Genomic DNA, 27,813 nt, shown 5'->3' on the forward strand with positions numbered 1-27,813 from the left:
AAACATATTTTTCTCAAATATTTATTTCATTCCAAATTAGAAAATATTGAGAAAATGTAAACAACCAGAAATGGGGGTGGGGGGGTGGGGGGCGGGGTGGGAATCAGAAAATGGATAAAATTCTTTAAAGTGCTAACAACAGACTCAAATCTTAGACTTATCCATTTCTTTCACATATTAAGGTCTACATTTTACTTAAGGCCCCATTGGAGGCCAAAGCCTCAATGGCTCTTGTAATCCAACAATAGGTATGCATTAAGACCCACTTCATGATCGTCCTATAGTGTGCGAAACTTGGTGGGGAAACACAGGCAAGCAGAAAGTATTGTCTTCATCCTATAAGAGTTTCAGGTATAACTTTGGAGAAAAGATAAATCAGTCATTAAAGTATTAATTTTGTGGGAAATATAAGATTACATAGTACAAAATACAAATACAAGAACTGGAAGAGATATGAAGAGAGAAGTGATAATGTTTAGTGCTTAAAAGAAGTTAAGTCTGAGCCTGATCTGGTTGGGACAAATGGAGATATATTGGTGAAAATGAGCCCATTCCAGGCAGGAGAAAAAATGAACCTAAGAACAGAGGTGGTTACAAATTACAAAACAGCACAAAAAATGGATTTTTGCTCTCTGTGATGGGGTATTTATCATATTTACTTAACAAGCCTAGTGATTAAAGCTGAGAGAATAATTAAGGAAGAAGGATCAGAATTCTTTGTTACAGAATTTGTGGGTTTCCAAGGGATCTCTTTGCTATGACAGGAGACAATGTTTTCTTTGGGAGTTTCAAGATAGTCGTAGAGTTAGGGACATCACATTTATATTAAATTTTGAATTCCCTGGACTCTCAAGGGAAATTGAGCACAGTTTCTGAGTCTATGATGAAAAGCGAAATTAATGGTGACCACCTGGACAGAACTCGGGAAACTAGTGCTGGATGTATGTGCCTGTTAAATTTTAATAAATTCTGAATGAATAGGTAGTAATGAGCACAGCTGAGTTTCATTTCTACAAAGATGTACATTCCTGATTGCAACTAAATTCTAACTCTAACCAAATTATAACTCCCCAAATCATTTTACCCTCTTAAATACCTAACTGATATTATGAATAACATGATTCACCTTATTAACTTCATAAATCAAAGTATTTCTCATTGTTCCATCAAAGCAACCATTGGATCCAAAAGTAGGCCCAAGTTTCCACTAAATGCCCAGATTCCATCATTATCTTTCTGTGCTGCCATTATTCTAGTGATGTAAGGCCTTTATCAGAATTGAGCTTATTTTCCTTTTGTCAGCTATAAACCATCTATGTTCCTTTTCAGTCCCCATTATTTTAATCCATTTAGCGTACAGCTAAAATCTTTATCTTCCTAAAATTGTTTTTATCATATCTCTTTCTGCCTCTCACTTTTTCAGTGGCTCCTCAAGGTGGACTGTAGAGAGAATAGAATTTATATGGATGAAGAGAGTAGTTCAATGCCCTTCTCTCAAGTCTGATAGTTTATAGTTCAGAATCTTATTTTTCCAATTTTAATTGTTTTTGTTTCTACACATATAGGATTTTTTTTGAAAATCTGATTTTGTGATTTATATTTTTTTAAAGTATTATGTTATCAATTTTTTGCCCTTGCAATAAGAAACCTAGGTTTACAGGTATTTATTTACTATATTTGTCAATTCAATTTCATACTTTGAATTTTACTGTTATTTGTTTGTATTAAATATACATAAAAGGCATTAACTTGAAAAACTAAATGTAATGATAAAATACGATTAGAATATTTCAGTGTTTAGTCAAACCAAAACAAATCAAAACTAGAGGGTCCATTGTATTTGCCATAATGTGTAATGTTTTTTCTTTAGTTTTTTATTTCCTTTAAAAAGGAAATAACAGTAACAAGACTAGTTTACGAGATAATTTACTTCAACTCTTAATGAGCTGTGGTAACTTTCTGACTCTCCGCTAATTCTGTAGAGCTCAAGAGACCAATCAATCAAGGCAGTCAAACCCATCCTGCATTGGTTGAGAATTGGACCAGATTCTAGCTAAAGTCTTTTTCATTTCTACAGGTCTATGATTCTGTGTAATCTATGAAAACAGTAGTAGCCATCATATATTTAACACTGATTATGTACCAGATACTTTCGCAGGTCATTTACACACATTACATTCTTAAAAACGATCTCATAAGGCATCCCCATTATACAGCTGTGACACATCTTGGAAAGATTCAGTAACACACCCTTGAGTGCATTACTGAGATTTGAACTAGGGCTTTTCTAACTTCCACAAAAGCAAATAGGCTTGATTATCTCTATCCATAAATCTTAATAGTCTTATAGTTTAAATATTTAGGAAATCAAGATTTCACAAATTTTAAACTGGAAACTCTCTTGGATATATTAAAAGGAAACTATTTTTGGTTAGAAATATAACATCTGTGCTACATGTACTATAATTTTCACCTACATTATGTGTTAATGTAAAGTGTTAAAGAGTTGACTATTCTGATGCTATGCTATATTGTGATCTCTTAGCTTAGCTATTAGATAAAATATCTTAGTCATCAAATTAAAAAATGTGGCAACCTAGAATCTTTTGTTTGTTTGTTTGTTTGTTTTAAAGACTAGCCAAATAAGTATCTATGATTGTACATGTAATTAATGTCAGGCCTGGGACTCTACCCATGCTTTTCCAGGTCAGAGTTCTTTTTAGTACCACATTGCCAGCTAAAGAAAAACAAACAAAAACCTATATTGCATAGTCCTCTTCTGGCACAAACTCCATTAAATACAAAGTTATTACAGTATACACTTTTCTTTATGTTTGCCGATTTCTCGATTGAAATGTTAAATTTACAGTACACTCACTTATGTCTAAGAGTTTATATGTGATGTTTCTATTTAGAATGCCCTAGGACTTCCTAAAAAAGGTTAGTAGTCCTGTGACTTTTGTGATTCCCAGCTTTCCTATCCAAACTAGAATTGTATATCTCTACAACTAGCAGAGAATCATTGTTATCAAATTTTGTAAAGGGAATTGACTCCATATATAAATTTTTCTGTGGAATGGTTTTGTTTTCCTGATGTATTGTTGAGAAAAGCCACCAACACTGTGGCTACCTATTTTCAGCTGCAAAAAGAAGGGTTGGGAGGGAATGGAAGATAGACTCAGTAAGTCTGGATCATGGAGAAGAAGCTGGAAGCATGAGATAGGCCTGATAAAGATTTCAGAATAAAGAGATTCAGTATGGTAAGGCAAAAGAGAAAAGATAGTAGAAGAGACAACTACCTAAGACATTTCATTTATTTATTCAGTAATTCATTCAAAAATATTTCTTTGTGCCTGGCACTATTTGGGGCAAATAGTGGTGATCAAAAGCAGACCATTGTTGCTCTCATGGAGCTTACAATGTTTTGGAGAAAACACCTTATTTAACCGCTCCGGCTAAAGCGTAGAGATTAAGGTACAAAGCTAAGGTAGGAGTGATATAGCAGTCCAGGTTTTTTTCAGACTACAGTATGGGAAGTGGAGGTAGAAAGGCACTGGTGTTGAGAGTGAAGGCCGGGCTCTCCCTGAAGGTGCAGTCCCCAGGAACATTAGAAGAGAAAAGAAGCCAAGGGCAAAGACAAAGCTTTCCCAATCTCTTCTACCAAGCATTTCCCCAAGCAAAAGGCAGACCAAAACATATCGAAGTCTGGCTCAATACATGGAAATGGTAAATTGCTGTCCAATTTCTCGTGAAATATAAGGGACCTTTGGATGATTACATTCATATAAAGCTCAAGTCTTTCTATTTTAGCCCAAATTGGTGCAGTCATCCATTTGCCAGGCCCTCCAGTGTTCCTGGGCTCTCAGTGTGGAGACTTTCACCTCTACTCAGGGTGGCTTCGCAGAGGTACCCCTTATTGAAGCTGGGCTTGGAATTGACATCATTCCTCGGCAATAAGTACCAAAAGAGAAAGAAAACAGAGTAAGACACTCATCCAGTTTTTAGTAGATGATAAATATTCAAGTTAACAGTGAAGTTGCTATTTTATTTTGTTATTGACATGACTCTAGCAAGCGCCCCCCCCCCCCAGAAAAAATCTAATTACAGTCTCACAGAATCATTTTTATTTAAAAAGACTTCTTGGACAGTTTCTAAAATAGATATTTGTGTGAATAACATACGCTTATCCTTCAAGACTTAGAATTTATTTTTGGAGTTTTGGAAGTGGGCAGAATGAACTCTTTGTGATCTCACAATAGTTTCTAAATTAAAGCAAACATTAGTATAAGAGAATTTTACCTTATTTAACCATTAATATAAGTTGGGATTTTTTTTTATATACTTGGCTTTTTGCATGATAACTTTTTAAAATGAATTAGAAATCTGATACTAACACTAAATTTTTCATAGTACTGCAGTCATCTGTGTTAATGAAGCCACAGGATGCCACAAAGTAAAATGGTGTAGTATCACATAATTGTTTTTAGTTTAAGAAATTTTATTTAATAATTTTAAAGATAACATAGTTCCTGTTACAAAAGTTGTTCTATAGACATAATGGAACTATTCTGAGATATCCGTATTTCATGCCTAAATCAATTTTATTATTATAACTTAAATAATGCAAAATGTAAGTTGGTAAAGTTTATTATATAACTGTGCTATCAGAATTATGTAGATATTATGACTTGCAACGAATCTAGAAAAAGACAGAACGTAATTTTTAACCAAAATTAATGATTAAAATTAGCACAGTTTTGACATTAACATAATAGTTTATTAAAACAAAAAAAAAACAAAAGTACTCATTCCTAGACGTTTTGGCAATTAGCAACAAAATGCTATATCCGCTTAATATCAAAGATCTGTGAATAAGCCAATAACATATGATTTTAACCACTTTTAACTCATCTCTATATTGGTTTTCTAGGGCTGCTATAACAAAATATCACAGACTGGGTGGCTTAAACAACAGGATTTTTTGTTTTTTTTACAGTTCTAAAGACTAGAAATCCAAGGTCAAGGTCTCAGCAGCGCTGGTTTCTTCTGAGGCCTGTCTCATTGGCTTGCAGATGGCCACCTTCTCTCTGAGTTTTCACATAGATTTTTTGTCTATGTGTACTTACCCCTGCTATCTTTTTCTGTGTCCAATTCTTGTTACCTATTCTTGTAAGAACAACAGTTAGATTGGATTAGGGTCCACCTTAAGGGAGTCATTTTAACTTAATCATCTCCTTAAAGAAAGGACTTATCTCCAAATACAGTCATATTCTGAAGTACTGGGGGTTGGAGCTTCCTTCACGATATGAATTTCAAGGGAATACAATTCAGCCCATAACGTGTCTTGAACTATTATTTGAAGGGTATTGCATGGAGTTTATAAACAAATTCTTTATGCTCACTAAATTATCACAGACCAATTGGATTTCGAGACTTCAGGAAAAAATTTAAACAAAGTGTTAATTAGGCCAGAGTTGTATCCCCCAATTAGTTTAGCTCTCTACTTGAAAATGACACAGCCTGACTATAGATGTACTGGGTTATAAAAATGACAGAGAAGAACGCGTGAGTGGATCAGTTCCAGTTGTGCTGACTAACGGAGCACCAGTTTAAACGTCGTAGGACATATTTGTAGTTTTGCTCTTCATTCTGTTCTGTATTTAGGGATCCACTAGAAATCACAGGTGGCTTATGTTTAAGGGGGAAATACTGATGGCAGTAGAGAAATTCGTAGTCTTAGCCTGAGAGATATAATGAACTATGTCTCCTCTTTACCTACTACATTCTTTAGGATGTCTGGATCTTAATTGGTCATCTCTACCTGGCTAGGAGTTACATTTGGGCTATCTACAGGTGTTCAAGTCTGTTCTTGTCAGACTTGATTAGATGGGAACTGTCATGCGTATATCTCTTGAACCAGAAATAACCCCCAAAGTGCAGTTCCCTAAAACATAGATGTTTGAGAGACTCAAGGAAAGGTTTTACTTAGATCAATTATGGACAAAAAGGGTTTGCAAAGAGCAGTCATTGATTTGAAGAAATACTTATTCTTTCTTGAAATTGTCCACTCTTCTCTCTCTAGTGCTAAGAATTTAAAATGAAAAGGAGACAAATCTCTTCTCTTCTTGAGTGTCATAATGTGCTCCCTCATCCTCTTAACTACTTTTTTTATAAGATTGAAATCTCCTAAAATCTAACCTTTGCCTGCCTTACTCCACTGTAATGGCTGTCAGAGAAGTGGGAGGGTAGAGAGAAGCCAGAGAAATGTCTACATGGTGAGAAGAGTGTCTGTCTGTATGGTTGAAAGAAGAAAGAAGACAAGCTTGCAACATTAAAACATATCGGAAAAATGTAATGGCTTAATTATAAAGGTCTCCACAGATAGTGACTGAAAGTCTTCATAAATTTGTCAAAGCACTGTGAAATAGTTTTATTTTTTAAAGAAGGAGAGGAAAAAAAGAAGATGCTATGTCAAAGATTTCACTGCCTTTTAAAGATATTTGCAGTTAGAAACAGTGATGATATTTTGTTTATAATGCCTCTAAAATCAATTCCTTCCTTAAATCTCATACACAGCATTTACTAACAAGATGGCCTAATGCATGCCTTCTTGACAACCCTACCTTAAACTTGGGACCATGAGTCATTAGCATCGGAGGCCACCTTAGAGGCCATACAGACCACCAAGCTCATTTTACAAATAATGGGATTGCCTAGCTTTAAGCCATGCAGTATCCATTTCTGTTTAGTTTCTGTGACCCTTATTTGCCTTAAGCATTATGAGGGGAAAAAAAGGATTTAAGACATGCTATTTGAAGTGCATCTCTTTAAGCATTAATACACAGATTAAAATGTCATTTTGAGACAGTGATATCTAAAGTATTCTTATTTCTGGAGAATCTTTGTCACCATGCTGCTGCACAGAACAGATGGTGGTCCCCTGAATTCCATTTGCTCTTATGGCAGGTGCCTTTGGCTTTTTCTTTTGTATGGTATCCTCAACTTAATGACCTCCTTTCAGTCGTTCCCATTGGCTTACAAGTAAGTAGCCATACGTAAACCTCTGAGAATGATTCCGACATTGCTTGAGAGAAAATGCAGTGATTTTGATAATACACCTATGGGGGTCTGGATATCACTTATGATAAGTCTGGTTTCCTGGCCTTTATTTGTCCTGAGAAAGAAAAATAGATTTATTTTTCACTGTTCTTCACACCTACTTTCCTATATTCATATAGGTGAGAAATAATTTCTGTGTTCTGTATATTCCTAGATAGGTCATATTAGGCAAATTATACTAGATAATAAATAATGATACAATTAAAGTATAATAGCTGATATTTACTGAGTGCTTACTATGTGCCAGCCACCATTTAAAGAAATTTACATTTATTAAATCACTTATTCTTACAAATACCTATTTCACAGATGAGAAAGCTTAGGTTCAGAGATGTTATGCACATGCCCCAGTGTTACACATTGTGAAGCCATGATTTGAACCCAAGAATAAGAGCCCAGTTTCTTAACCAATAATGTCTCTTTTCACAATGAATCTAAGCACATGGGTACTTCTAAGACATAATTGCTGACATAGAAAATAAAATTTTGGGGGGAGAGGAGAGTTATTTTAGGGTTTTAAGTTCAAATCCATAGTATTTCATTTGTCTACAAAAGAAAAATAGTTATTTTATTTCAGAGCTTTTATATTTTATACAGTTGAGGAAGACTAGCAATGATACAACAGCTGTATCTCAGCCTGTCCAGTGCACAAATTATTTAATCTTAAATAATTTGTGTGTGGTCGACAGACTCCAGCTTTGTAGTTGAAAAAATATCTTCCCACATTCCTGTTATGAGTGGAAGAGAGAGATTGAAGTACATTGAAAATAAGGTTAGAATGCAATAATCATCAAACTTATTTTTCTCCACCAGAGAATAAGGAACTTTTTCAGTACCATGGTCAAGCCATATCAGACTGTATATGAGACATTTACTTGTTTCCTTTTCCATAGACCAGCCTAAATATTTAGAATAAATTAAAAGTCAAGATTGGTGTGATGAGATAGAAAATCCAGCTATACAGTATAATTCTCTGATTTTCAGAAATCAAGAACTGGAAAAGCCTTAGAGACTATATATGTAAGTTTTTATTAGGGTGAATAAGCTTAAATGTTATGACATTATGATTTAAATGCTTAAGATTCTCATATCTGGGAAAATGGCAAAATGTCATTTGTAAGGTAATGTGGGGCTGCTCTTACATTTCATTTTTTTCATTCTCGCTATTGAGTGATGTCTATCAGTGGCCCCGTCTGTTCTTGCAGCTGTTAAACCATTCTTCTGTCTTAAAAGCTACACAGCTAGCACAAAGAACTCTTTAGTATGCGTGAAAACAGAGTATGACCTTTAATTTATCAGAGCACTTCTATATTTTGTTATCTGCTTGTCCTTGTTGCTTTTTATTTCTTGCTGCTGTTTTTTGATATGATATTCCAGTCTCTTTGAATTAGGAACACAACAGCATAAAAAATGCTTAGAGAAGAATGTGTAAATCACTATTTATTCCACACAGGCAATGAAAGCCAAAGTTTACAGTTACCTTTATTTCTAACTAATTCGATGGAACAATATCCAACATAAAAATTTTAAATATAAGTAGCTCATAGGCACTTATATTTAGTTCTAGATTTTTATTAAGGACTATGTCTTAATGTAGTTCTACATAATAGAGGGGCATAAAGGAAGAAATTTCTTAAGCCAGTTAGAAATGCACCAAGATTCTAATTTCTTCCCCAAAGCACTGTTGAACTCTGTAGTAGACATTCCTAGCATCACAGCAATCTCACAGGAATATGTTGTTTACCTGGACACAAAGTCCTGCTCTTTTGCATAAGGAGCTGGGGTGTCATCTGAAGCCTTATTCAGAGCATTGCCTTACTTGAGCAGTCTGTGCTCTCTCCAGCTTTGTAAGTTAAATGGCTGACTCATTTGAGTCTTGCTATAGCATTGCATTAAGATACTACATTTAATGTGTAAAAATTGCTTTTGTTAAAAAAAAAGGGCACAAGCAAAATTGAAATACCGATAAATATAGCATTAATAATATTGAATTAAGTATTTTCATTTCCACGTATTGTCCTCAAATTCTTGCCAACTTGCATCATATTCTGTTTAGTAGTTTTAGCATTATATTACATGTTTCACTTTGCATGGCATAAATATTTTAACCATTTTTATTAATATTTGCAGTTAGCTGGAGGCTAAATATATCCTATTAGAAAATATATTTATTTAGAAATTAAAGGCAGGGGTGTATAGCTTTATGAAATTAGAGTAATTATCAACATTTTGGGGATTAATCTCCACATTATAGTACATTTTCACCTAGTTATTATTTCAATAAAATTTAGATTGTGAGCTGGGTAAAATCCTTTGTGTTCTATCATATCTTCTTTGTCTTTTCTAATCCACTATCCTTTCTGAACTTCTGTGTGAACTATAATTTAAATGGTGGTTAATTGTATGCTTATGCCAAGTTATTTATTATCTTAGACTTCCATTTGACTTTCCTCACTTTGTCCCTTTACTCCCCAAAGTGTAAGCTCTTCCACAGTGGAATCTATGTGATGTATTGATGTATGCTTGACACAGTGCTTTCAGGGTAAAAGTCATTGCTTATGTATTGACTTCATTGAGTCAGATTGCTTTCCTAATGTTTCAGCTAAGATATACTAAAGAAACAAGGAATTTAAGTATTAGAACTAGAAAACAAAGGTGAAGACTTTTGGGGACATGAGATATATCCAGGAAGGGTAGATGTGTATGCACTCATTGAGTTTTCAATGAGTGGCATAAAAAAAATGGATTTTTGGAGATGTATAAAGGGAAAAACAGAGATAAGAGATGGACAAGGAAGAAAAAAGGGAATGTGAAGTCCAAGCAAAATGAAGTGCAGTAGTCTTTTGACTCATGACTAGGACCCTCTCTCCTTTTCCAACTTGTCTCTGGAGAGGGTCAGTATCAAAAAGGCTGTGAACTTGGCAGATTATTATGCTTGAAGCTTGTCTTATAGGTCAGAGATAAAGTCAAGGAATGCCTGGAATATCTTATGTCTCAAGTGGCTGTTCATGGCAGGACTTGGTTATTAAAGGAAGAAAATGAAATACTGCTCCTCCGTGAGACCTCAACTGTAGTAGACTTTGATCACTTTACTTACTTCTACTTCACTATCTTGATCTATAAAATAGAGATGATAAAAATATCCTCCTGATGAATTCCCAAAGATGTGGGGAAGGTTATTGATTTTGTGTGGCCAAGACAGCAGTCTTACCCCAAACTTTATAAGGCAGTACCTTTATAGACAAGACCATGACATTTTTCATCATACAGAAGAGTGCCATAAGTATTAAAAGGAAGATGTTGGGCTTTTATGACTCCATGGAACAGCTCTGAATCAAATATTTTTGGTTTCAGATAGTTCCTCTATTATGCATGGCACAGCACAGCACTAGTTATATTATCTCCTTGAGCCTCATTTTTTTTCCATCTATAAAATAAAAGATACTTGTGGTCTGGGATCAATATGAGGACTAAAGCAAGTAGCAACAATACATAAAACATAAAAGCCACTCAATATATTATTTTTCTATTTTCTTGGGGTTTTATATTTTATTTTATATATATAAACCAGTGAACGTGTGGACTGGATGATGTGGCTGCTGCTTGCAAAGGAAACTATAATCTAGGATCAATTACATGAAATTATTTTGTCATGATTATAGAAACTGCTAGTAGGTGTTATAAGAATGCATAATGGAAGGCTTTAGGCTAATGTGGTACAGAGGTAGGGGGCACAGGAAATCCTTCCTTGAGAAACATATGAGCTAATATTTAAAGGAGAAATAAGTTGTCCAGTCCCAGACACGTGTGTGTGTGCGCATGTGTGGGGACCAGAGTGTTGAGGAGTACAGAGAGATGCAAGAATTTGTAAGGCAATGAGAATAGCATCTTCAAAGAGGATTGGCTTGATTAAAGGAATTGAAAGAAATCCAGAGTGATTAGAATTTAAAGAATTAGAAATAAGTAGTTCACGATGAAACTGGAGAAGTAGGCAGGAGCTAAATAAATGTATATATTTGTTACACATACATCTTAATGATATGGCAAATAATGTAATACAAAAGATGAATATTTTCATTAGAATAGCTATATTTTTTACAACTTAGTTCCTTGAAGAGTGTCGGCGGTGTTCAAAAGCCATTTATTTGGAACATCACTCGCCAAGTTAGATATTAATGTATTTTATGGTTTGTATAACAATCATACATAAAGCATTTAGTTGGAAATTATGTGATAATGCTGCTTTTAAAACGAGAGTAATTTTACAAAACTATGTTAAACTTTTACTACGTTATGTACCTAGGCACATCCAAATGCCATATTTCCATTTAAAAGCAAAAATTCTAAAAACAGACTTCTAGAATCCTTTCTGGAAGTATATAGAGCTTTTCAGAATCCTTTCATGTTGCTTTCCCCAATGTTATAAATTGGAAATAAGCCTTCCTCAAGACAAATATTTTTGTTTTTACGTTCATATTATTCTGGGAAAATGTTGGTTTATAGCATTACTTTTCCTTATTTTTTTCTAAGGGTATTACTGTGTCATATAGAAAACTGAGACTTTTATTTCTGAGGAGAAATTACACATCAGGATTGAAGATCTATGAAAATGAGAGAATAACTATTTGTCAGCTAAGTTCATATAGCTTGTCTCTACTGATCAAGTCTTAAAAATATGATTATAATTTTATTTCCCTTTGTTTTCTGAGTTTCACCATGAAATTTAACTACAAGTGAAGGATTTGAGTTTTATTACTCCTTCCTGTTTACCTTGACTCTTTGAAATTACTCTTATTTCCTTTAAGTCTACTGGTTCATACAAAATTAATATACTATAGTGTGACCAAATATTATTAGTTAGGTAGAAAATTAAACTATCTGGGATTCAACAAAAATAAAAAATGTTATACTATAAGTCTGAATGATCAGATTATTTTTTTTATTCTTCATCTCTGAAACCTTGTTTGAAATATTCACTACATTTAGTACCTTATACCTAAATGACTACTTCAATTAGAGCTTGCACCTATCATTTGGTTGTGATGGTGTTACTACAGGGGGCCTGCCTCGTCAAAAATACCGAATCTTTCAGCCTTCAAAAGAAAACTAAACCCAAATTTTACAAACTGTTACTTTGCTTTAAAATCACTCAACAGACATGTATGTCATTGGTGACATTTTTGTGGAGGTAACAAAGTATTTAACACAAATAAAATTAACTGGAGAAAAAAGAAATCTAAAGAAAAACCTGATCCCACATTTATTAAAGTAAAGGAAGTATGAACCTAAATTATCTTTTAACTATTTAGTGAGAGGCTCTGTTTTGATAAATCTAATTAATGTTCTCAGTAGATTGCTCTAGTTGATTTGTATGCTTTCTAAGAGGTTGAAATTTTTGTTGGAACCTTGTAATAATTTCAAAATAAACAGGTCTTTTATAAGTAGGTCATTATTGCTTTATCCTTATTTCTGATTTAGGAAACTTAGAGATGAAAATAACTTCTCCCAAAGATTCACCTTTTGTTTGAATTAAATTTTCATATACATCCCACTTGTTTTTAATCTCTCCTATCTATAAGTCTTAGTCTACTTCCTTTGACCATCCATGAAAGCTTTATGTAATGTTTTTATATCCCAGTATGTTTTGTATTAGAGCCTAACCCTTTCCAAAGAAAATAAAAAGTGATAGGAAATTGAATTTATCTTTGGCCTTTCCCAATCAAGTGGGTTTTATTGTGTATAAAGTTTAGATGTTTAGCAAACTATGGATGTAATTAAATGAAATGAACAAAATCATACAAAGTTACTGGATATTTTACAATTTGTAAAGAATAAATACATTTTGAGCAAATTCTTAAACTATAAACATCAATTACTACTTTCCATATGCAGCTTGTTAATGAAAATCATGAAGCGGAGGCAAAATCTAGGTTCATTTCTGGGAAACCTAAAAAATATGACCTATTTCATACCCAATAGTAGAGCAGTTTGGAATCATCTGTTAAAAAGATATCGTCACTATACTCTACTTAGATGTGACTTCATGGAGTTGACAGTGTATTTATATATAATATTATCACAAGAAGAGTCATTAGTTTTTATTCTAGTAGAAGGACAAAGAATTTGGAGGAAAAAAGTCAACATACATTGCGTTGAAGTAAGCACCATCTGATTTCCCATTCATTAACCCAACAAAGAATAAAGTCTGTCCTTTGATCTTAAAATAACATCTTTCAGTTAAAAAAAAAAAAAATGGTTTCTGAACTAGAAGGCGCCTGACATTCATGGATTATGGAATTGTTTAACCCAATTCATGTGACTTCCTTTGTTAAAAATGATCACGTCTTTTTACACCTATCTCTGCTGCCTACTCTATTTCCTCTTTGGTGGTAGTGTTAGAATACCTCTTTGTTATTTATTAGGAATGTATATTTCATGTCTCATTTTAAGCCAGATTCATCAAAGATCTTCAAGAGTTATTGTTAACTTAAATCATGTCATATCAGTCATTAATTCCTGTGTGAGGACTAATCAAAGGTATGAGGGAAAATTGTATATATGTGTGTTAGTGTGTGTATGTATACACACATATATATATACCCATGTGTTTTTATGTACTTTTTAAAAGTCATTCAAAAAATATATGAAACTTTCATTTTTTTCCACCTGTTTTATTTAGACTTTTTCCTCTATTTCCATTACTAATAATAACTATGATTACCTATTTTGTGTCATGGGACAGTTATTACTTAGCAAATAATGAGCTGACTGAATGCTCAAATCAATGACAATCATTAAAGAAATAAAATTATAATTTAAATATGTGATGCTTCCTTTGTACAGTACTGAGGGAAGTTTAGCCACATATGGTCTATTCTCTGGGCAGAAGCATTTGCTTTTTTTCCTTTATGAATGTTAAGCTGTAAGTATGAGATGATGGTACCAAAAAAGCTATCAGAATTAAAAACAAGATTTTCTTTATTACTTTATTCCACAGATATTTCATGGAAGGTTATGTGATAAGTATTGTGCAAGCACTGAGAATGCAATAAACACTGTATACAATACCTGACTTCATAGAACTTTATAGTTTAAAGGGAATATATTTATTGAGTATGCAATAACAAGGACAGTGCTTGTTTCCAAAGCGTGCTAGGAAAGCATATATTCAGGCATCCTAATCTAACTTGGGGACATCAGGGAAGACCTCCTGGGGAAATAATGCTCCTGCCAAGAAGATTTCATCAAGGAGCCATGTTTGACTAAGGCACGATGAGAATGGGAATGCAAGTGAGAATGAGTATTTCAAATAATGGAAGCTACAAATATTAAAGCCCAGAGGAAAAAGGAGAGCTTTAGAAGAATTGAAAGAATTCTCATCAAGATAGAAGAGTTGAGCTATGAGATGGGGCAGGGGAGGTAGGAAGATTCCCAATTGTAGAAGCTCATTTGGGGTTTGATATTTCACCCTGAAGGCAATGGAAAGGGTTATTATAGACAAGTGTCATGATTAAATATTGACTGACATGTGGAGCATCAGTGAAATTTAATGCTAAGAAGATGCAGAGAGGTCTGTTAATATACTGAAGTAGTAATTGAGCAGGAGGTGATTTGTGGTCTGGATTTGGGTGCTCTCTGAAGGAATAATGAATTATTCCTGATGATGGGAACAATCTAACATGAAAAACAGTGTGAAGAGCCACCTAATTATAAAGTCATCAGGCGTGAAGTGTGAATTGAAATGGTGCTGACTGACAAAAAAGTCCATACAGCCAAGGGTATGTTTTTGAAAAATATTTTCTGTTTGCTTATCAAATTATGCACATAAACATGTTTATTACATCAATCACATATAAGCCAAGAATATATATGTATACAAACACATAAAAAACACAAATTCTACACACTTTTTAAAAACAAACAGGCTTGGGATTTATATCCTTGTTTTTTTTTTAATTATCAGTATACCAAAAATATATTCCCATAGGATAAAATACTATTTTATAACATTTTAGTGATTATATAATACAGAGAAATACATATAAATGTTTTTATTAAACTTTACATTTGACTCTACTTTGATGTTTACATTTTAAATTAAATACTAATGTATGAAATATTTTCAGTCATATATACATTCTGAGGACAAATTCATAAAGTCTAAGTGACAGTTCTTTTCTATTTCTCTAAAAGTGTGTGACCAGTATTATAGTGGGCTTATTCTGATAAGTATAGTGTATAATAACACTAGTATAAGAAAGCACTTATAAATTATTCTAAATATGAGAAAAATGTATATCTATTATCTTCCCTAGCAAAATGCTCCAGTCTTTTCTTATGGACTTCACTACCATTCCATGTTTCTTTCACCTTTAAGTCTTCATCTGAGCTATTGCCAAAATGTCTTAGCTCAAATTCTATGTTAGTTAATTTTCATGGAATAGAAAACTTCTTGCAATATATGTGATTAAGCACTGAGTTGGCAGCCTAGATTCTTCCTAAGTGCTTCATAGATCAAGAAAACACTTATCTATTTGTAAGCATTATTCAAGGTCAATTTAAACTGCATTTCTATTAGGAAATTTTTTGTTCAGAAGCAAGGCTCATACTTAGTTTAGATCTATGATTAGAGACCACTATTTGTGACTTGTATTTGTTCCATAAGCTATCATGCCGCCTTTAGCATAGCTTAATATAAAAGCAGATATTCGAGTATATAAAAACATACATATAATTTTTTTCCAAATTGTTATTTGCTTTAACATGTTTAGCTTTAAATGAAATGGAAGGACATTCAAAGTCACTTTTGTCAAAGCCTTTTCCTACAATAGCATATTTGGATGATACAAGATGTATTCTCTTGTGATGTCCAAGTGATTGATAAACCAATTTATATGGAATATACAAGAACTATTCAGACTCTTTTGTTTCCTTAAATGAGATGAATATGGATTTCTATTTTTTGAGGAGGACATAAAGTATCCTAGGACAATTTAGATACTTCAGTGTGCCAAAGATGGTATTAAGTTTGGTGTTCATAAATTACTAATCTGGAATAAGAGGTTGAATGTATTTTGAAAACTTAAACCTGTTTCACCTGAACATGTTTAACTAGTTAATAAGAAACATCAAAAAGAAAAAACCCAGAGATCAATGGTCATTTTTTTGTAAAGCTATTATATGCTGTTTAAATTGGTTGTTCGGGTCTGTCTATAACATAAGTTTAATAACCTAGCTCAAATGCAGATTTCTAATTTTCAATTAACATAGGAATAATTTTGTTTGCTAAAATAAAATAAATGAATGAATGACAAGTCTGAAACATGAAATGTTCTAGGTAGAACTTTTTAAAATTCCAAATTTCAAAAAATCATGTGACAACTGTATAGCTCAAGCTTTAAGTATTAACTTTTAACCTTTGACCTTACAGATTTTAACCAATGAAATGTCTCTTTAAACTTTAAAGGAAACAATGATAACGAGCGCCTGGCGATTGCTAGACAGCGAATTCCATATCGACTTGGTCGAGTAGTTGATGAATGGCTACTCGACAAAGGTAAAAAACATTGATTAAAACTTCAAATAAAAAAATAATTTGAACATAACCAAGTAGTACTTCATTGTAACACTAATAAACATAAAAAATAAATTTTCCGTAAAACTAAATTAAAAACAAATTTAAAACAGTAAAATGTAGATAGCAATATTTGCATACCTTGTATAATAATTTCTATACATTTTTAGACGTACCAGCTGTTTAATAATCTTACCCTGTTAACTTAAGGTTAAAGGGACTGTTAAATATAATCCACTAACTCAATCTATGAAGGTACTCACAGCAAGCATTAACCCAAAATGATAAATCATTCATAGATTATATTACATTTCCAGCCTCTAAATTATTAACTAAAATATATGTAGTTCTGATATCTTTATTATGGTCCTGAAAAAAACAAAAAAAAACTCTTGGTTTAAACTCTAGGCATCTTAAATAGTGGGCAATATGGATTGCCGGTCAAAATGAAGTCCCTTTAACGTTTGCAACCTTCTAAGAGCATTTGGGAACCAGCCCTAATTAAAACTGAACTTGAAGTTGTGTGCATGCTTTTTATGAGCAGAGAGCAATCTGCTAAAACTGGATACTCAATTTGATGATATTGGTACTGTTGCTGAGGATTGCTGTTTGATGGAAATGTGCCATAATTTCTCCATTGGTTTGTGTATCATTCCTGAAGCCGCTTTTTACATCTGAAGCTATTTTTTTCATTCTGTTTTGTTTTTAAAGACTTGCTGAAAGCCAATCAGAAAAATATTTTTGAATGTTTTTTTTTTTTTTTTTGGTCTCTGACATGCTCAGTGTAAACCATGCATTTCTTTTCAGTGTGATTGCCGGAAAAATAGAATAATTCAAATAACAATGGACTATTGCCTTCAAAAAATAAAAATAAACGTTTCTAAAGAATAGCATATAGATACCTGTAGCCATTAAGTGAATTGTGAAATTTTTATCATAAATTTAAAATTAGATATCAGCTGCTGTAGATTAGTTTCTGCCAGTGGTAATTTTAGAATGACAAATACTTGAAATGGTAGATATATCACATTTTTAACTTAATAGTTTAGACTTAAGGGACCAAGAATATAAGATCTCAAGGTACAAGGGAAAGGGATCCACTAAAAATTGGTTTACAATTCATATCTTTGATTGGTCTTTTAGCAAAAGTACTACATTACGATAAATTGAGAATTTGCAAGTATTTGCCAATGATTACACATTTCATGGACACCTCATTTATCAGCAATGAATTATGAGTCAAATGCCTCTCTTATAGTTTATTGCTCTCATTATCCACCCCATGAAAAATCTGTTTTATCATCCTTTGTAGAATGTAGAGTTCGCAATCAACATTTTTGCATGTATGTAATATTATTTTTACAGGGCGTCAGCTCACAATCTTCAATAGCCAAGCAACCATAATAATTGGCGGGAAAGAGCAGGGCCAGCCCTTCCAGGGCCAGCTCTCTGGGCTTTACTACAATGGCTTGAAAGTTCTGAATATGGCAGCCGAAAATGATGCCAACATCGCCATAGTGGGAAATGTGAGACTGGTTGGTGAAGTGCCTTCCTCTATGACAACTGAGTCGACAGCCACTGCCATGCAGTCAGAGATGTCCACATCAATTATGGAGACCACCACGACCCTGGCTACTAGCACAGCCAGAAGAGGAAAGCCGCCTACGAAAGAACCAATTAGCCAGGTGAGTGTGCGGATTTCATTCCTTCCTTTTGGATTGGTGATTATGAAAGAAGGCTTTTCTCCATTAGGTGTCTTTTCTAAAATGGGATTGTTTCTGATCTCAGGCATTACAGTTTCCTTTGAGACTCGTGTATTATAACGCACTCGGTTTAAATATGAAATGAATACATGCTGTTGATTTGAGATTTGTGGACTTTTATAAACTGCTTTACGTTGGTTTGTTCAGTGCTTACTGATAGTCTTAATTCAATGATCTTGGTGTAGCCTAAGCTGAGAAGATTGCCTTCTAATTACATAAGGTTTTCACTTTTTAAATTAAGTAAACAAGTAAATTAATGAAGTATTTAAAAGGCCTTGTTTGTTCAAGCTCAGCACTTCATCAAAATAAATTTAAAATCATAAAAAAGAAGTTGCCTGCAAAACTTCTATTGTATTTTGAAGTCTTAAAATTTTGAATTGGTAGGCGTGTGGCTCTCATGGTGAGTGATAGGTTTACTTTTTTACTGTCTATAAGAAAAACACAGTGTTCATTTACCTGAGGGCAAAGACCCAAAATATGATACTTAACAACTGTCTTGGGCTAACATGTTTTTTATGATGTGCGCCTAACTGCCCTATTCAGAATTTACTAGGCGAAGTGAATTATCTCGAATTCACTTAAATGAGCTTAACTATTCAATATTATGTCTACAATTTTTGAAAAGCAGAATTTTAAATATCAAATTTGTACAACTTGGAAGTATTAATTCAATCAAGATATGCTTATGGATTGCCTACTGTGTATCAAACATTGGTTTAGATATTTCGGAGCAAGAAAAAACTCACCTCATAGAGCTTTCATTTTATGAAAAGCTATCAGAATGCTGCTGAAATGCTATTACATGCTATTAGGTCCCTATTGACATTTATAGCCTTTGTGTATATGTTGTTGTTAATTCTTTCAGAATTATGTGTTCTCCTTGGTCCAAAATTGAATGTTTCCTTTTGTTTTGTTTCTAATAGTGATTTTCTTCAGTAGGTGCCATATAAAGGTTTTCAAAATACATTATTGTTACTTTTCTAGAAACATTCTAATGAAGCAAGAATGACAAGAATTTATTTCAATTGCTTTTATTGCACAGATTTGAAACAGATTGTCACTTGTTTGAAACAAGCGTCAGATTTAGAAAGAGAGTAAAAGAAGGTAAATTCTGTCATATCAGCACTGTATTTACTAATTAACATTTTTTCCAGAGAAAGAAGAAAATATCCCGACTTTTACTTTGAATAGGAAGAGGTAGGAGGGAACAGAATAGAGGAAGAAAAAATGTCCTAGGTAAAGAGAGATGATCAAAAAATTATAAATTCATAAGGGTATTATTGGATATATGCACCTAAATGCTACATTTTCTTCTCTCTACCTCTGGCCACAAAGAAAAATGAACAGTCTTACATGATGTTTATCAATATATATTTATTGATCACTCTGCGTGTTCCATACATTGTTTTGTCACTGGGGATACATTAGAAACAACAAACAAAAACCCCTGCCTTTATGAAATATACATTTTAGTAAGAATGCATGCTTAGAGAATAATCATTTTGTTGATTTTCTCTATCTTGTTTGGGTGTATAAGATTGTTGATAACACAGTCCCTTAGATAACGACTTGTGACTTTAGACAGATTTATGCATGCCCAACAGTTCCATATGCTATCCTTTGCTTCTGCTTCATTGATTAGTTATTATGATTGTTGTTTATGGTCTTTTTAACAGTAAGCAAGTTAAGGTGAATTAGATACAGGAAAAATGAAATACAAAGCAACAGGTAGACTATTTCCTTTATATAAAATAATTCATAAGAGAACATTCTAGGATATTCAGAGTTGGAAATGTTCCCATGAATAAAATTTGAAAGAACCACATATTTTTCTTAGTAGTCTTGTTTCATCATTAGAGATTACAGTTACCAAAGTTCCTAAGTAAGCCAGATGTACCCCTAAGGGCAAAATGATCATCCTTGTTTTTGTGTATTTTATCACTAACTGATATATATTAAGAAATTATGTTTCTTAAGGAAATGTGTAAAATAGCTATTTCATTTGCAAGCTAAACAACAAATGAACAAATAAAATTTTATACATTTTATAATAATTAATGTAAAAGGAAACAGTTAACTGCCCATTAATTACAACTGAAGAGTATCTTTTATTATTAAGCTATTTCGTGTTTAAAGACAGCAGTGGTTTATAGTAGTAAATGATCTAATCAATTAGTAATTACTTGGTTCATTTGAGGAGGTATTGAATTAAATGAAAGATCACTAGGTTCATTAAAAAATAGATGTTAAATTTTTAGATTTTTTTTAACAGAACAAATACAGCAATTACATAATTTGGATTAATATGTTACAAATATCCAATTATGACAACAATGCCTTAAAGTTGGACAAAGGGTTTTAAAATTCTCTTTTATAATGATACGTATGTAATTACAGGTAATGTATGTACGTAGGGAGGGGAACTAGTAGGGAAGAAAGGAAGTTTTTTTTTTTTAATTTTTGAGTAACAATAATTTGTTGCAAATGTTCTTTACCTCACAATTGATTTTTAAATTGCCCTCTACAAAGATAAAACCAATATATGTAGATTTAAAGTCTTTGTTAGAATTGTCAAAGTCTTGGAAGTTTAAATATGAGATTGATTTGCAATGCTAATTATAAGACTGTAACCTTTGACCCATTTTTGCAGGTTGGATAAATCATCTACCTTTAAACCCTGTCTGTAGTAGCTACATCTTCCTGCTTTTATCAACTGCCTTGCTAAATTGTGTACCAGGAAGGGTCTTTTTTTATTTTTCAAAAACCGTACTAGACTATTTTCTCAATCAAAGCATATCTTCCTCAACGACAACACTGAGCCAGTTTGGCTACAATGGCCGTGTACCTTGGGGTGATTGAATGTTTTAGAACTATGGAAATAGATTTTTGGTCAAGCAGGACTAAATTGGATTCATTTCAAATATATGAGATGAGGTTTGTTCAGCCATCCAGCAAGGCGAGTAAGTAGGGGAGAAATATATTCTCCGTTTTTATGGTTACAGAATATAAAAGAGTATTCATCAATATATTATCCTATAAGATCTTATTTACATTGCTACTTAAATGTAAACATACTTTAAAAAGAAAAAAAAGGTTTTTTCTCTGAATGATTATCAATTTTCAGACTGATGTTTACTTTAGAAAGACATGATTTATATCACAAATTAATGAGTACATTTACCAACCCTTATGATTAAGTGGCTTTTTAAAAACTGTGACTATAACAATATTAATACCTTGTATATGGATTTCATAAAGTTCATAAAATTTGTTTTATTTAAAATATTTAATATTTAAATGTTTCCATAAGACCCACCTATCTCAAAAAAAAAAAAAAAAGAAAGAAAGAAACTTTCTGTAAGGCTTATCTTAGAAAGCAAATATTTGCAAATAATTGATAATATAAAGTTCTTCAGGATGCTAAAAGCTTCTTGGAGATGGGGACAGGGATGTCATGTAAGATTTTGACTGCTAAATGTTCTCTTGTCTTCTGAATAATCTGGCAATGTCTTGCAGATTTTTTGTAACTTTACGTAAATAAATAAGAAGTAAGCCAACAGCAAAGCAACATTCACTCCCATCAGTTGCCAGTCTCTAAAGAAAGGGAAGTGAAGCCATGCTGTTTCTCTTAAGACTAAAATTGTAACATTTCCTCTGATCTATGCTTTGTATCACATTTTGTGATTTTTTGGTTCTTTCCTTCAAGAGTATTTTACAAGCAATATACATACTGTAGAAAATACAGATCCATAGCAATGCCTTTTACTTCGAGTGAGTGCACAGTGAATCAAGAGACCTGGTTTCCACTTTCAACACAACCACTATCTCACTGTGTAACTTGGACGGGTTGATTAACATCACTGTACTTTGGTCTGCTACCTCTCTAAAATTTATGGATTCAACCAGGAATCTCTTGAATTGTACCGAGTTCTAAAATTTCGTTGACTCTAGCAATGATGCTCTTAATTAGGTCTTCTAATGATTATTTACCAAATCATAGATTTCATCCTTAACTTTTATACAGGGTGGCCATGCATCTCCGTTGGCCTGTATAGTCCTCGTGTATACCTGATGTCCCAATGTATTTATTCGTATCACTTTTTGACTCTCAAAAGCATCTCATTTGGGTCTATAAATGCCTATTATATTGCACTCTACTTGTAGAGCAGATATAACATCTATCTTTGCAGCAAATCATACTTCATAAGTATAGTAAATAGTGAAGCCTCGTCCTTTACATTCCGAGCAGAAACTGGCTCTGGTATCTTTACCTTGTTTAAAGAATTTGTAGCCTGTTTCATCTCATTTCAAGAATCTTGAAAAAGGAGAGAAAAGATGGCTTTGAGAGATTCTGGTGTTTGACAGGAGAAACTATGTTGCAACTGTTAGTAAGAAATTAAATTATGGAGTACAGCGCAATCAGTGAATATGAGTGAAATGTATTGGAACAAGTCTGTGGTTCCAGTTAAGCTTTTTCCAGATTGGAGTTACCAAACCTACTCAAGAAGAGGAATTACTGAGGATTTAAAAACATTGCTCAGCTGTCAAAGGCACATGTATATGTATTTCACATATGCAGTGTCCTATAGAAGTCAATGGCATTTTATTCCCATGGAATATTCCAAAAAGAAACCCAACTAGCATTCAAGCAAGAAACAAGTATTCGAATATATTGGATACTGCTATCGCTTCCTGGAAGATTTGGATATACTCATAAAAAATTTACATTATTTGTTTGAAAAATGTAAGCAGAGTGTACACATATTCCCATTAAAAATATTTAAAACTAACAAAATACATTTTGTAACTTCAAAGGACTAAATTTTATTTTATTAAAAATATTAATTAACCTTAGCTGTGGCCTATTTATCAAAAAATAATTGCATTATTTATAATTATGTATGTTCCTGATAACCACTCTGCATTTTAAAATACTAATGACATGAATAATTAATTTTATTTTCCCTAGTCCAGTCATTCTGCTGAATTCACTTAATGTACATTTTTACAGCAAATTTTAGTGCATATTGGAAAGAAAAACACTTGGGCATAAATTTTTAAATTCTTACAAAGGCATATTCTCCTGAAATTAATGGTGCTGTGTAAGAGATGTGTAGTTCATTGTAATTTTAAGTGTTAGGTAAGCAACCCTATTTAGAAAGTGTTTCCCCCTCATTGCTGGTAAGCAGAAAGGCCCAGAAATATACATTTTAAAGAATTTATTTTAAGAAAATTCTTCTGCTTCATGCATTTTCCTTGGGGTCTGGAGATTTCACTGGATGATAAAAGGTGCTTTGTTGATGATGCAACCTTCATTTTGAGATGTCTTCAGACAAGGCTGATTTTATAGAAATGAATCCATCCATCCATCTATCCCATTCATCCATCCATCCATTCACCTAACACATGTTTGCTGAGCACCTACTGTATAGCAGTCAATATTCCAATCACTGGAAATATAGCATTGAACAAAATTAAACTTTTTTGCATAAAACTAATATTCTAGTTGGGAAAGATGAACAATAAGCATCAAAACAAATAATATACTTGGGATGTCAAGGAAAAAAGTGGAGAGGAGAGAGAATGCTTGTGAGAGGAGATGATCATAAAATGGGAATCTTTTTTGAATAAACATGCATAAATAGTTATATACGCATAGATTATAATAGAACATTGGCATATTAAAATTCGGACTTACTCTCTGATCCAGCAGGATCGTACCCTGTATGGACAGTGACAGTGGTCACTATCTGCTATATCAGGGAACTAGAAGGCAGGGAAAAGAACAGAAGTGACACCAAGACTGATTGATTTTAATGAGGGATACATTCAGCGTGGAACCAGGGCCTGGTCTGGATTGATGGAGTGTAGGTTTTCCCAGGAAGGCAAACAGGGAGCAGTTGGAGCCCACAGGGTGTGCTGCATGGCTTCGAGTTTGTGGTAACAGTAAGTATGGGTCCTGATGGAGGAGCAGGGTGAGGATGAGCTAGATGCACTGAACATCAGGGGCAGCTCAGAGAATGGTGTCATCAGGCCCCAGGAACTGTGTTAAGATCACTCCTCCCAGAAGAAGCCCCATCTCTCAGAATCTTGAGAGTTCTGCGGGCCAGCAGAGAAATACCTGGGTGCCCTAGGTCCCAGACTCATCTGTAAGGATTCTAGCTCATGCCACCTATCAAGCAAACCCCAATCCTTGTTGATCCCTTCCCTCCACCGCAACACATAGTCACAATGAGGAGACACTTAACCCCTGGGGTCCAGCCAGATGCAGGGAAATGGGCTCTGGCCAAAGAGGCTGTGCAGAAGCAGGAATGCCAGAGCAGGAGTGAACTGTACATACCCTGCCCTATATGGTCCTATGGATGCAATACACTAATCAGTGTCTCGTTTATATAATCAGAAGTGTAATCAAATTCTAGGGCACATATATGTGTGAGAAAGAGATGAGGACTCAGAAAGTACAGCTTGGTATTATTATTCTTATTCTCCACATGAGAAAATTTAGGCATAGAGAAATCAAACTTATCCAAGGCTATGCTTCTTTGCAGGGCGCTTTGGGGTGATCTTGTCCTCTGCCCTTAAGTATGGCCTCATCACTTTATGGATTGTCATATTCTTAATCAGTTCAATGGGATCTCCACCCAGGGGTCAGATAGCTCTTTCAAAAATGCAAATATGGTCATGTCATGCCCTTTCTTAATACATCTGGGTCTTTAGGCTAAAGGACAGCTTCCTTGGATGATCATCAGGGTCCATCTTTCACAGCTGGACTTCCGTCTGCTTCACTAAAAGGGTTTTCTCCCGTCTTCCACATCCTTTCACCCGATCCGATTAACTACTCCCAGCGCCCTCTAGAGGTCATGCCATTTCAAACCTGTGTCCTCTGCAGGGAAAGCCCTCCTTTCTTCTCCCATGCGCTTCTTTCATATTCTTCCCAGACAATCCCTCCCAGGCTAATTCTGCGTTCTGGGAGCTGACAATCTGAAGAAGCAACACTGGCATGAAGTGTGAGAGGGCAGCATTGCATAGTGGTCATGGGTATCGACTCCAAAAGTCAGAATTCCTACCTATGTCGTAGCCTTACTTTCCCCACATGCTGGCTGTGTGACCCTGGGCAAGTAATTTTGCTTCTCAGGACCTGTTTCTCACTTATAAAATGGGGTATTATGGCTTAATAAGCTGACTGTGAGCATTAAATGAGTCAGTGTACTCTGTAAACTATATAAAATTACTGCTATTTGACAGTTTTTTTATTACCGAAAATGTAGAAATTTCTTATGGTTCATCCTAAAATATAAAGAAAGAAATAAATGTAACCATGATACAAATACTGGTTATGTGTGAAAAGTGTTCCTCAAGTAAAAAGTATAAATGAAATCATCTTTTTTATGTTTTCTCTGCCCTTGAAGAAATAGCTCGGAATTTGTGTTTCTAAATCAAAGCATCAATTGTGTGGCATACGCGAAGCTGAATTCTCTCTTGAATGAAGTGTTCGCCACAGGGAAGCTGCACTATTCCCTAGAACATGTCTGGCAGGGGGTGAGGGGCTGATGATTAAGGGGTTAGTTATCACCGGCATTTAGTGAGAAAGGACCATGAACACTAAATACACTGCACAATGAAGAACTGTCTACTGATCCCCATACATGATGATATTTTATTCAACCTCCCACCACCAACAACAGTCTCAAATGACTGTTGCCTGAGCAGTTCAGAAATTTCCTGTGCCCATTTCCCAACTTTCAGACAGAAGTTAATTCACAGTATGGTACTGAATCTTGCAAATATGATTTCTATAACTGTCCTTGATAATATGTTTCATCAAGGAGCTTAAAATTCCATGATATACCCCTTTTTCAACTTGTGTATTAAAAATATCAAGTACTTCCAGCTGTTAGTTGGACTAAATTGGGTTTGTGCATCTTGTTGTAATTTCTTTTGCTATAATCTTTATTAACATTGAAGAAATACAGTGACTTAACATTTTGTGTGTATTTAGTATGTGGCAATTATTTCAGTGAGTATTTTCTCAGAAAGGGCCAGTGGGGTTGACACCTTGTTATTTCTAGTCTCAGTTGTAGGACAAAGACATATTTCTAATTAAATAATTAGTTAATATCTAAGTAGCAAGAGTATAGCCCTATTTTCTTAGTTTTGATCAGAACTCCAAAAGATATGTGCTATAATATTTTGTGAAATTCCAATCTCCAAATACACAGGTATTATAATTTATTGTTTTATTTATCTTTTACATGTAATAGTCATCTTCTTTGAGGGGGAGGAGGAAGCAAATAAGTAATTGTGTGTTTATGAGTGTGTGTATGTATTAGTGTTAACAATGTTTTTTCGTTCGTGATATATGTAAAACAGTAAGCTTTGCTCAGTAAGCTAATAAGCTGATTAAATTTAAATCTCTATGATAATCTCTTAAATTTTTATTATCTAAAACAAAGATTTTCTTATCTTTTGGCATCGTTCAAAAGTTCCCTAACAAGAAAAAATATATTAACATCGTTAGGCTGAAACCTTAAGAGAAGGATCCATCTGCCTTTATATAACACTTACCAAGTAGTTTTTACTGAATTTTCATCATCACTATTCTCTATATAAGATCTCAGGAAGACAAATAACACCAGTATTTTAGTGCTAACTAATGTTTTCTCCAATAACCATTCTAAATGATAATTAAACAAAGCAAAATAAAGCACTGTATATGTGTATCTATATATTTTATTTTCAATCATATGTTCCCTATAAATACATAATCTTTTTACTTAACATTACAAATTAGCAAATATCTTTCATATACCTAACATAAAATGCACTTTTCGAGGTATTATATTCTTCAGAGGTAGGATGAGGTACCTAGTGATTTAAAGTTTTGTAATAAGAACTGTTTCTCAGACATTTATATTATTAGTGAATCCATACATAAATTATAAATTGCCTTAAATCAACAATAGCAAAGCTTTTGTACATCACAGAGGTATAATCTATTATTACAAACATCACTGACACAAATTGAAACTCAGAAACAAATTTAAAGAAAGGGAGATATTTTAGTCCCTTTTTGATAACAAGCATATTGAAGCAACACATTTATTATTTCACATGTCCTGAGTGTTGACAATGTGCTAGACACTACCCTGACTCTGAAATTACCCACATTCTTTGGAAATCTTCTTCTAAAATAGATGTTATTATCCATTCCGTAGATTTGATAGGGTAAATGGTAGCCCCAGCCACTTTTGTCTCCTTTTAGGGTTTTCCTATCTTAATCAAGCAGAATCTAGAGACTCCCCTGAGTGCCATGTGGAGGAAACTGAATCATCTTCATCTTTATAGGGAATAATACTG

At 33.6% G+C, this 27,813-nt stretch overlaps 1 protein-coding gene across 20 annotated transcripts in view; it reads left to right on the top strand.

The window, feature by feature from the left end:
- NRXN1 (neurexin 1) overlaps positions 1 to 27,813 on the top strand; it is a 1,047,547-nt gene that overhangs the window by 896,099 nt on the left and 123,635 nt on the right. For 11 of the 20 annotated variants that reach the window (XM_023532814.1, XM_023532816.1, XM_023532819.1 and 8 more), the window contains 2 exons: positions 16,586 to 16,675; positions 18,059 to 18,378. In XM_023532814.1, the coding sequence (XP_023388582.1) occupies positions 16,586 to 16,675; positions 18,059 to 18,378 (410 nt within the window). Of the gene's footprint in view, positions 1 to 16,585; positions 16,676 to 18,058; positions 18,379 to 24,277; positions 24,307 to 27,813 lie in introns of all 20 variants that reach the window. The other 9 variants (XM_023532823.1, XM_023532824.1, XM_023532826.1 and 6 more) reach the window with 2 other exon arrangements.

The sequence above is a fragment of the Pteropus vampyrus genome, unplaced genomic scaffold (assembly GCF_000151845.1).
Source record: "Pteropus vampyrus isolate Shadow unplaced genomic scaffold, Pvam_2.0 Scaffold91, whole genome shotgun sequence".
Lineage (NCBI taxonomy): Eukaryota > Metazoa > Chordata > Mammalia > Chiroptera > Pteropodidae > Pteropus > Pteropus vampyrus.